Source organism: Corvus brachyrhynchos, unplaced genomic scaffold, assembly GCF_000691975.1.
Source record: "Corvus brachyrhynchos isolate BGI_N302 unplaced genomic scaffold, ASM69197v1 scaffold103, whole genome shotgun sequence".
NCBI classification, from domain to species: domain Eukaryota; kingdom Metazoa; phylum Chordata; class Aves; order Passeriformes; family Corvidae; genus Corvus; species Corvus brachyrhynchos.
In genome coordinates, this window is record NW_008237436.1 from 199,678 (window position 1) to 210,623 (window position 10,946).

General features: G+C 44.0%; 1 protein-coding gene across 1 annotated transcript; it reads right to left on the reverse strand.

The window, feature by feature from the left end:
- Positions 1 to 1,390: 1,390 nt before the first annotated feature.
- On the reverse strand, positions 1,391 to 10,810 carry LOC103613648 (fibrinogen-like protein 1). The gene is given in 9 exon segments (XM_017731280.1): positions 1,391 to 2,773; positions 3,719 to 3,909; positions 5,288 to 5,376; positions 5,456 to 5,553; positions 6,718 to 6,883; positions 7,863 to 8,100; positions 8,816 to 8,900; positions 10,156 to 10,213; positions 10,513 to 10,810. Coding segments are annotated over 7 exon segments (1,047 nt in total). The 5' UTR covers positions 8,891 to 8,900; positions 10,156 to 10,213; positions 10,513 to 10,810; the 3' UTR covers positions 1,391 to 2,583.
- Between the last annotated feature and the right edge of the window lie 136 nt (positions 10,811 to 10,946).

Below are 10,946 nucleotides of genomic sequence, written 5' to 3' on the forward strand. Positions count from 1 at the left end.
TAACCTCCAGCAGGAGTGATTTGAGCTTGGCGGTAGCTCTCAGATCCAATAAATACTCAGCTAGCGGCATTCTACCCTGTTTATTAAGATAAAGGTGGTTCTGAAATGCTTCCTGGGGGTTGCTGTGGGAGTTGCAGTCTTCTGCAGAAAGCTCTGTGACCCTTGCATCCCAGAGGGTGTTTCCTTTGCCACAGGAGAGCAGAGAAGAGGTGACATTGCTCTAAATCAGATGCTGCTTCCTGCAAAGTTGTCCCTGTGTTGGGCTGTCTTATGCATTAGATGTACTTAGGTACCTCTTACATCAAAGACAGCAGGCAGACCCCTTCCCTCCCGGCTTGTCATACCTTGGCCCCCCTTTCTCTCTCAGAGACAGGAAAAAGCACCCTAACACTGATGCTGGCTGAAGGCAGTCCAACTACAACGCCTGCCCCTCCATACTGACCCACAGGGAAACAGGCTCCACAGTCTGGGCTTCACATCGCTCATTGCTCACTCACTGGGGAGCTGGACTGGGTGCTGGTTGTCTGACTCAGCCCTACTGACTTCATCTCCAGCTTGATTCTCCATTATCAGATGGGTTACCAGCTGCTTGATGAACTGCCAGATCACAAGTGCTGTCCCTTAAGTGCTGTAGTTTCCACAGTCTGTAATTTTTACCCTACTTCCTTAGCTCTCTACTGAAGAGTGGGATTGAGCATCACCTACCAGAAGGCATGAACTTATTTCACTCACATTTCTCTGTCTTCCACCTAGACAAAGATCATCCTTTCTGCCCCCAGCGCTGCATCAGTGGCCACCCAGTTATAATGTGTGCAAAGTCATTTCTTATGTCCCAACATGCAGTTACAACCTTGCACTAAGATTTTACCATATCAAAATACAGAACTAGTGATCAGAAGGGGAATAGTAAGTGCTGCCTGGTTGCAGCCCTTTCTTCACAAGGGCAACCTCATTTCAGACATGTAGGTGCAAATTTCATTCCACATGGATACTCTTGGGAAGAGGACAGGAGTGTAGTCTGACCAAGGGCACAGGCTTCAGGAGCACAGCTCCCTGGAGTGCTGCCCATTACACTGGGATGTTCATGCTTGCAATCACTGGGATGTGTCGGAAGCAGTGAGATCAAGGGTTTATCTCTTGACAAAGCAGAGGGACCAAACCAAGTTTTACACTGAACCTTTACGCATGCCTCTGCATTGTTTCCAGGATAGCTTGAGCCATGAAAATTAAACTTACCTTGCAGACCCTCTCAACTACCCAGTACAACAGATGAAAAAGCACCAGAGCCAGCACTGAAAGAATACATTTCTCATATTATGAGCTTTCCAAGATTTTGATCTGGATTTCTTTAGACATTCCTATTGTTGAAAACTGGATAAAAAGTACTAAGTCCTACTCAGATGGTTTTATTTCACTCTTTATCGGTATGTATACAAATTACAGTATGTATGGATATAAAAGCAAGTAAATGGAAAAGAAATAAGAGTTTAAAAAATGATTAATAATCAGAAAAAAAGGAAACAGGTTTATTCTACAGCATGGTAGTTAAACTATTTGCATCAAGCTGATAATGCTGTTCATTTTTAACTGTTGTTGTTAACAGTTGTGGAAAATAAATTTTCAGTATTCCATTTCTTTCAGTCATTTGTGTTGCTTTTTCATTTCACCCCAGTGAGTCAATGAAAGCAGTGTGCCTTGTGGTTCGACCACTTTCTGATTCCCCTTCACTAACGCAAAGTCATCTGGTAAAATACAGGAGAATGTACAAATGAATTGTCACTGCATTTTAGGAACTCCTAAGAATATCTGCACTCAATTTTAGTAAAATCTGCCTAATCTTAATCTGGGTTTTAAATCTGGCCGGCAGGGTTGTCTTTGTCTGCTTTAATGTCTTGTGGTGTACTCCAGCAGTGGATCTGCAGTGGGAAGCTGTTGGAATGGAACCCACACTGTCCATATTGTGGGTGTTTACTTTGAAGCAGCCTTAGTCTGGATACACATTAGCAGTTGGAGCATGTCATCCACAAGTTTGGAGCATGTCCATCCACAGGTTTGGTTTCACACACTCCAGGAGCACTCTGCAACTGAAGTGTGGCAATTGGGAACCATAGGGAAAGTTGCTTAAAAACATTCTCCTGATGCACAACAAAGCACTAGCAAAGGCACACCAGATGAAGTCCAATTCCCCACCCCCTTGTTCTTTCTATCCTGATGTTCTTGTAACTGAAACACTGATGGTTAAAATCAAAATGAGAAAGGTTTAGACCTTGAAAAGTATGATTGATTAAAGGACATGCTTGATCCTTCAAAGTCCAGAGAACTTTCAATAAACAGTCTCCAACAAAGTCTTGAAAACTGCTGAAAAAGAAATCTCTGGTTATCCTGTGACTGAGATCCATGTCTGCTATTAAATTGTTGTCTGGCTGTGCTCAAACAACTCGTGCTGTTAGCTTCAGGTAGCAGAAGCAGGCGCAACTCCAGCTATCAAGTGCAGGTTTGGTGATTGGCAGCAGCAGAGAACTGGCTATCAATGTACACCATTCTTTTCAGCCTGTGCCTTTTCTCTTTCCAAAGCAGCAGGTTTCAGCTGCCCTGACTGTTCTCACCATCTCCACTCTCGCTGTCAACAAAGAATGGAGCCCTGATTTTCATGGCTGAATATTTCAGTGAGTACCACATCCCGTGCCATGTAGACCAAACCAAGCCATCATCATGGGCTCCATTGTACCTCCCTCTTTTGTAGTATCTCCCATTGAGGTTTACAGCATGGCACCTTGGAACAATGTAGGAAAGAGGAAAAGGGAATTATGTTTAGCATGGGAAGATACTGCATCATTGCAGTGAAGTACTGTTCTCACACAACACATATTTAGAGGTACGAGGGCAGGATGGATTAAATGGTTAATGCATTTAGTGGAACACAGAGGAATACGTGGGTCATCCTACAGCAGACACCTACACTGGTCAGATAATTCAGCCTGTTGACTCCTTCAGGTGTATTAACTACAGACATTGTAACTACATGGTCTGAACAAAGGGGTGTAGTGCCATTTGGTAAGCTCTAGCTCAGGTGTAGGCAGCTCCATATTGACACCTAAAATTGCAGACATCTTTTCATTGAGGTAAATCCTACTATTGGTGTACATTTTTGTAGCTCCACTGATTTCAATTGGTATGTGATGAGAATTTGGTCAAAGAGGCTCATCCTGCACTAAAGCAGAGAAAATCTGAGAGTGGTATATCCCTATTTCCAGGGCTGTTAAACATGAGTCCCTATCCATTGATGTGTGGCATATGCCCAATCAGCAAATATACCATCGTAATTGCTATGGGGTAGCTCTGCCCTCAGACATGCTCCACACTAGGGAAATGTCCTTTGTACACACTTCACCTTACCATGGCTACGGTTGTTTCTGTTGCTGGAGAATAATGCAAAGCACTTTCAGGAATTTTAACTGGGCTCTTTTCCTTCCAAGTTATTGTCCCCTATGGATTTGTTCTGACCCATTTTCTTAAAATTCAACATACCTGCTTTGCTATAATCAAAGAAGCAAATTGTTTTCCTTTGAGGATCTGTAGGTGTGAACATCTTAGGTTTGGCTGTGCAAGGTGGCAAGTGCACACAGCAACCTCCAGCTGCTGTAAGGCAGGCAGGTCCTCTCAACTGTACAGCCACCCACACCCTATGCATCTGAGAGGAATTAGGTGTTTTCCATACCTGTTAAACCACCAGCCACCCTTGTTCTCTGACGCACAGTTCCCTGCCAGGAATCGATCGTGATCCTTATCAGATGTGGTGAACTGCATCCCTCTGTGAGAGGCTGACCACTGATCTTCAAAATTGCTCCCACCAGACAGAGCGTCGCCAGCATTACCAGAATAGGTGCCAAACCATAACCTGTAATTGTCCTGCAAGAATATGTGAAACATGTCTTTGATATCCATTCTTTCTGCCTTTCCTCCCATTTTTGAGGTCAAATTAGCTCTGGATATTTAATCCACTGTCAAAGGCATGACTGTTGAAGTCAAGGGTGACTTTTGTCTCCATGCTTTAATGATCTTAGTGTAGATCAATGCAGGACTTAAACTTCCAGAAGGGATTGGTAATTACTGCTGCTGCTACAAAGGGCTTCAGGTTTACTGTCATTCAACAACCATTTTATACACTTTACAGCAAGATGGAAAGCTCTTTCTAGCTGATCAAGAACAGCTTAGCAGAAAACTGTGCCAAGTAGTTGCCTCCATGAACTGATCAGTTGTTCAGTTAGAATAAATGCTTAGGCATTTTGCTCTTCCAAAGACTAGAAGCCATCTGATTTCTATGGTCTGGTCCTGGTACGAATACTTAGAATACTAATAGTTCCATTGTGGACAGCTAACAGGTCTAAGAGATACTTGATATTAAGTGGATGGTCACTTTTGTGTTGTGGGCTTTCTCCTGTCATCAGTGTCCTCCTTTCTTTATAAAAAATGGCAGTAAGGTATTAAAATGAAGCTGTTCAAACTTTTCTTAAGAAACCTCTAATTACAAACTGAGCATAATGTGCACATTTCTTGAGTGGTGATGGAGTTGGAATTAGGACTGGTCCATGCAGCATTCTTGGTTATTCAGGCTACTTACACGTGGCATTCAGGAAGGCAAGTCTGCAAAGAACAGCACCTGTATGGAGCTGGACACTGTCTACAGCTAGACAGCAAACATGAAAATACAGGATGTGTCTGTCTCTGGGCTTTCTGTGTTTGTGGTGTGACAGGTACTTCTCTTCAAGATAGGAACTTACAACTGCTCTTTCAAAGCTTTGATTAGAGTTCACTGTTTTATTTTAAAATGAAGTCGAGAGGATTTGTTCTTTTATGTGACATTCTGAAACACTCTCTTAGGAAGCAGGAGAACAGGGTTCCATTTAGTTGCAGAGGTTCAAACCCTAAGGGTCTGCTCACTCACAGAAGACTCTTTTAATCATGAGGCCAAAGGCAAATACATGTGGGAATCCCTGTGCCCTGTGGCAGAGAACTGCCCTTTGTTCAGCAGCAGAGTTAGCAAGAGGGCATGCACACATGATCCTGTCACCCACTGAGGTGGGCACTCAGTTGTAAGGAAAACTTCCCAGGTTTATGTCCCTGCTCCCAGGGCTGTTTGTCAGTCAGACAAACTAGGAAGCCCAGGGAACCAGAGCAGGTAAGTTTTGCAGAGCTGTAGATACAACCCTGATACTGGTTTGATGCTGCATATGCATCCATCCTCACAGAAAAAAGCAAGCAAATTACTGCTCTCTCAATTTTTTACCTGCTCATTTGCAAGCTGGAAATTTTCATAGATTGCATAACGTCTTTCCCCTTGCCAGTCCATCAGGTCAATCTTTAATGAGTTCTCTCCTAAACATAAAGTTGTGTCTTGTTAGATGACTATCTAATGCAAATTAGAAAGAAATCTATGGAGAAAAATTACTTGGACCTCTAGCAAGCAGGTCATGGATGTGGTCGTTGCCCAGCCAGTATTCATCATTCTTGCCCTGGAATTTCCCAAATCCCAGTTTGTAATCATCCCATTTCCTGCAGAGAGATATAAATATCAGTTGCATCATGAGAGAGGATTAGACAGTTTGTGACACTTGGGTATGGTAACAAGTAAAACTTCACCTCTATATACTGTTTTCTAAACGTATCCGACTCATCACAAGCTGAGCTGAGATTTGTCACTCTGTCTTAGAAACAAATACAACTCAGAGCTGACTTTTTCCCCTACTAAACCTGTGCACACACATATATTGGGTTCAAACCTTCAAACTGCCAGATGCAGTGCTCACAGACTGAGGTTGCCAGTTAAACGGAAAGGGAAAGCAGCAGCTGTCACATTGGTCTTCAGCAAAACACCTGATATTGTTCTTCTGCAAATCATAATTCACATGATCTATGTATTACCTTTGATATTCACTTATACTTCCTGTGTGTCATCATTTCCAGTTTTAGTAACCCTGTGTTTATTCCCTCTCTCATGTTGTTATTATGGATATTCTTTCTGCCTGACCTACATACTAGTCAATGCTCCTCTTCAGGATGTTTTTCTTTCACCTGAACTACCATGGCTAGATAGCTACCACTCTCTGGGCAAGCTGGTTTATAGCCAGTTGAGGTAGCTTTGCAATGCACTGCATAGACTTTAAGAGGCATTAGATATGCCCTGAAATTGTGTGTGCTGTGATAGCGAATTAACCTTCATGGGGATATTTCGTCTTAACTGTGTTACCAGAGCATCTCTCCCCCTGTAAATTTCAGTGTCAAAGTCACCTCTCTGGGATTGTGCATAGGGAAAGGACACTCTGGTTTGGCATCTTTTTGAGTTATCTGAATACGATAATAAATGTTGCAACATACTGAACATAATTCCTGATATGAGAACAGATCTGTTCAACGGGTCTCAGTCTGTGCACTGGTAGCAGATACCTGCTGATTTGGAGCCTTTGATAGTCTTCAATAATGATAAAATATGCATTCAAACGCAGAGAACCCATGGAAAAGAAGTTATAGATCCATTTTAAAAATGGTCTCCTGCTGCCAATTGGTACCCCCAGATTGTCCTAATCCTAAATTATCATCACTAATATATAGTCCTGCATATCCTGCGTCTCAAGGGTGGGGTTTTGCCCAGCAGCAGGACAGGGATGGGAGCTGGCGGCCTGACTGCAAGCCCTGTTGATGCAACCGCAGTGGACCCACCTGTTGAAGTTCTCCTTGCCATTACTCCGCCGCTGAATGACAGTCCAGCCCCCACCATCAGACATGTCACAGAATGCCAGGAACGGCTCTCGGTCTGCTCTGCATTGGTTTGTCAAACGGGGTGGGCGGAAAGCTAAGGGCTATATGCCACCAAGAGAAGATGTGACTGAGAGGCTGTATGGGACAAGGACACTTGGCCAGCCTGTGCATAGCTCTGCAAGCCCTGTAAAGTCAAAGCAAATGGTGCAGCAAGGTAGTAGCTACACTGGTTTGCAAACTGCTGGCCTGACAAAGAGCTTTAAAGCTTGAGAGCCTTTACAGCCGTGCCCTCTGAGGGAATAATTCCCAAATCCTTGGTGAGATGCAGGACAGCTGCAGCTTAGCCTGGGGCTATATCATGAAAGCCCGAGACTGAAATTATCTCTGTCAGCAAGATCTTTTGCAGGGAAGCTTATTTCCATGTGGAAGGTAAGGTAACCTCAGCTGTAGTTCTGATAGGATCAGGGAACAGTATTTCTAAAATAATAGGCTAAGCTCCTGTCTCCAGCTCTACTAGGGCTGTATCAGGAGAGAGCCCCTCAGGATCTCAGTGCTTCACACTTTCAATGTAATGCCCAAAGGATCTTGGTCACAGGCAACAATGTCATTTATGAACATGTTCTCAAGTGGCACCAAGGAAGAAAGTAGGCATGTCTGTTACTGTGCCACAGAAGTAATGGGGGAACTGCGAAACGGGGAGGCTTGGCTCATCCAAACAGGTCTCAGTGCCTACAGCTGAGCCAGGCACTCTGTGCTCCCCTAAGTCACTCAGGGAATATGGCGTCTTCAATAGCAGGACCCATCTCTTCCTAAAGCAGATGCCTAAAGGAAATCTGGTGGAAAACATGAGAGGTGACTGTTCCTCTCTGCAGCAGAGTCCTAGGCAAGAAGCCCAGCTGAAGGTGTCCATTTGGTACCTGGGCAGTAGCTGGCTACAGCTGGGACAAGTGACTCTAGCCCCAAGGGTTATCATACGGTGTCAGGGCCACCAGTCAGCTCTTCTCCTCCCATGTATCTGTATTTTAAAATACAATCCACTTTAAGAAATTTAAAACTTTTAGCAGAAATAAAATATGACACGTGGAACACTGCAGGGAGAAATAAACATTGTGGCACACTACTGCAAACTGTACCTTGGTCATACACTATCAAATTTCCACTGGTTGTGGGTAAAAGTGTCTCATGCTGCACGCTCCTGTTGCCTGAGAACAGTCCACTTTTCGTTCTGTGGTAAGTGTTCTCCAGGATGTCCTTCAGCTGCAGTTCATATAAGTAAAGCAAGTCTTGAAGTTGTTTTAACCTTTGTCTTAATTTATTGTTGTCTAGGAGGCAGATATCTTCATCCTATGGAGAAAATAAAACCCCCACACTTCAGTCGGTGGTAAGGAGAGACACAGAGAGAAGAGTATCTGTCTCCTCTTGACCCTAGCATGTCAAACTGCCTATGTGGATCAACATGATTTGATGGTGATCTCTTCCTAAGATATGCAAATCTTGCAAAGCATGAGCTATTGAGTTGAATCCAGTGGAAAAGGGGTTTCTGCAACAACCTTGGCATTGATCAGAGCATTCCAGAATATGATCAGATACACAAAAATTTACTTTGGACAAAACTAATTTCTCTTGACCCCCACTTGATGAGCTCAAGGGGAAGGCTTGCAAACTATGAAAGTGCTCAGATTGATAAGAGAGGGAAAACTTGGCTCTTGCACTGCAGACAGGCCAAACCAGCAAGGTTCCAGAATCATCTTTGTGTAAAAATGAAAAATATCTGATATTTTGGCTATAAAAATACACTTTTTAAGAAGAGATTTTTGTTGTAGTTTTTGTTGTTATTTTTAATTCTTAGTAATGTCAGTTCAGTCCCCCAGACGGCTGCACAGCCCTTAGCTATGAAAATCCTGTATTATTAGGACAACATTCCTTTAGCTGCAGGCAGACGCCTTTTTGCTCTGCTCTTGCAGGTCTCCATCCCTCTTGTGGGGGAGTATCCATCTCTGCATGACTGGGAATGGTGAACCTTTGAGAGAGTGTACAGACATAGCTAAAAGATACGCACTGAAAACCTGGGTGCAGGTGAGCCAAAGCTGACCAGGAGAAGGAGCAGCAGCAACCAGTGCATCCCCACTCTCATTTCTTATCACCTGAAAAGAGGCATTGACAGGCTGTAATGGAGGCTTTTTTAGTTCCTCTCACAACTTATTACCTCCTCACAGTTATGTTTAATTCCCCAGGAAATGCTGCAGGATTTGTTTAGAAGGTTGCTTGAAACTACAGGCAGGACAAAATCAGGGAAAGACATATATTAAGGAGAAGCTAAAGCACCAGTGCAGCATGCTGACAGGGATAAAGGCTTAGGTCTGCTCCTGACTCCCTGCAGAAATAAATACTCTGTGTGACTTTCCATTAGCCTCTACCTCCTCCCAAGTGTCCACATATAGGAAGTTGCTCAGCAATCATGCCTCCTTGAGGACTTGTCATCAAAATCACACAGTGTTTATTCAGTTCAAACTTCCCAAAGTGGAATTAAGATGAATTTGCCTCCTGGTTAACTGACTGTAGACACTGCCCCTCCTCAGTCCTTGGAGTGGTTTGTGAGGATGGGATTACCTTGGAGGGCAAGTCACATGTGTGACAGAGTGGATATGGAATAGTTTTTCCTTGGATTTCAGTGGAAAAGAGGTCTGCTGCCAATCTGCTCCAACACACAGATGTGGCTTTGATTGGAGAGTCTTAGCTAAAAAATATGCTAAGTGAGTGCCACTGGGAACATGCAGCTGAACGTGAGTGAACAGTACAAATTGTTCACAGTGTGCTTGCATGGTGCTTTAAAAAAAAAAATATCAGAAAGAGAAGGCTAAACCCAACTCCCCCGCTTCACATCTGGAAGCACTGCAGAAACTTGGCTCCCCAGCTCTGTGCTCTGAGTGATGTACTTTGTTTCAGCTATGGCTCTAGCAGCATCCCCACAGCGGCTGATGCTAGAGCTGCTCCCAAACCACCAAAGCTGCTGCAAGAGAGGAACTCTCTGCCAAGATGGGCAAGCAGGGACCAAAGCAGGCCGAGGGAAGAAGTTCTCCACGGAAGTTGCCCATAAAAGATGACGTGGAGGTAGGTGCTCCAGTCTGTGGCATTTTTCATCTCACAGAGAGAAGAGCAGGGGAACCCTGTGAGCCCAGGACCACTGGTGCTGTTCACACCACCCCACAGTCGCGCTGGTGGCTGCAGCACTGGTGCTGAGGTTAGAGTCAGACCCCACACGGTGCCTGTGGGTGATGGCAAAAAGCTACCAGGAAGGGTGGGATTGAGTGACAGCTCCTGGAAACCAGGCAGTGCAGAGCAGAGAGAAAGAAAGCAACTCCATCTACACCTTTACCAAGACACATGAAATGCACGTACCTGTAACTTGCCTTTCTTCAGACCTCCTCCTGGAAAGATTATTTCCCTTAAAAGTCAACTGCAAAAGAAAGTGATCATAAACCTGGCTGCATTTCAAGAGGTTGATGAAGTTTTCCTCTCCGGATGACCCACACCAAACGCACAGAGGAAGAATGTTTCACAGCACTAGGCAGTTTCACAGTAAAGGTACCTGCAATTCCTTGTGTGAAAGAGTTACCCAGACCCCAAGTTTTCTCTTGTTACCCAAATATTCATCTTGCTGCTTCCCAGTGAGAATAAACAACAGCAGGTTTCTATCAACAGTGCTCTCTAAAGGAGAGGGGAGAGGGGCTCTGCTGCTTGCGTACTATTACCTACCTTGACTAGGAAGCTCAACCAAGGCTGACTTCTTGGAGTGTTTATGTGAATCACTCAGACTAATGCTCCCTGTGGGAGTTTTGGCTCATGTTTTAACACAGCCTCATTTCAGTAAGTCCTGCAAGGTGGATATAACACAGCTTTTCCAATCAGCATTCCTTTTGCTGTTTAATCTGTTTTATAAGAGCACAGCTGTAATGCCAAAGAAGCTGCAAATCTGAAGCAAGAAGCGAACGCAGCGGTATTAAGCAAGATTTGCTATTAGACTGAAATCTCAGGAGGCTTGGAGTTGTGTAACTCTCCTGTGAGCGGGATGATTAGATTTCCTAGTTAACAAAAACAAGGACATTTGTGGAAAAGAGAAAAAAAACACAAAACCAAACAGATGGGTGCCTCCCTTTGCATTATGGCCAAGGAATTACAGATTATTTTAA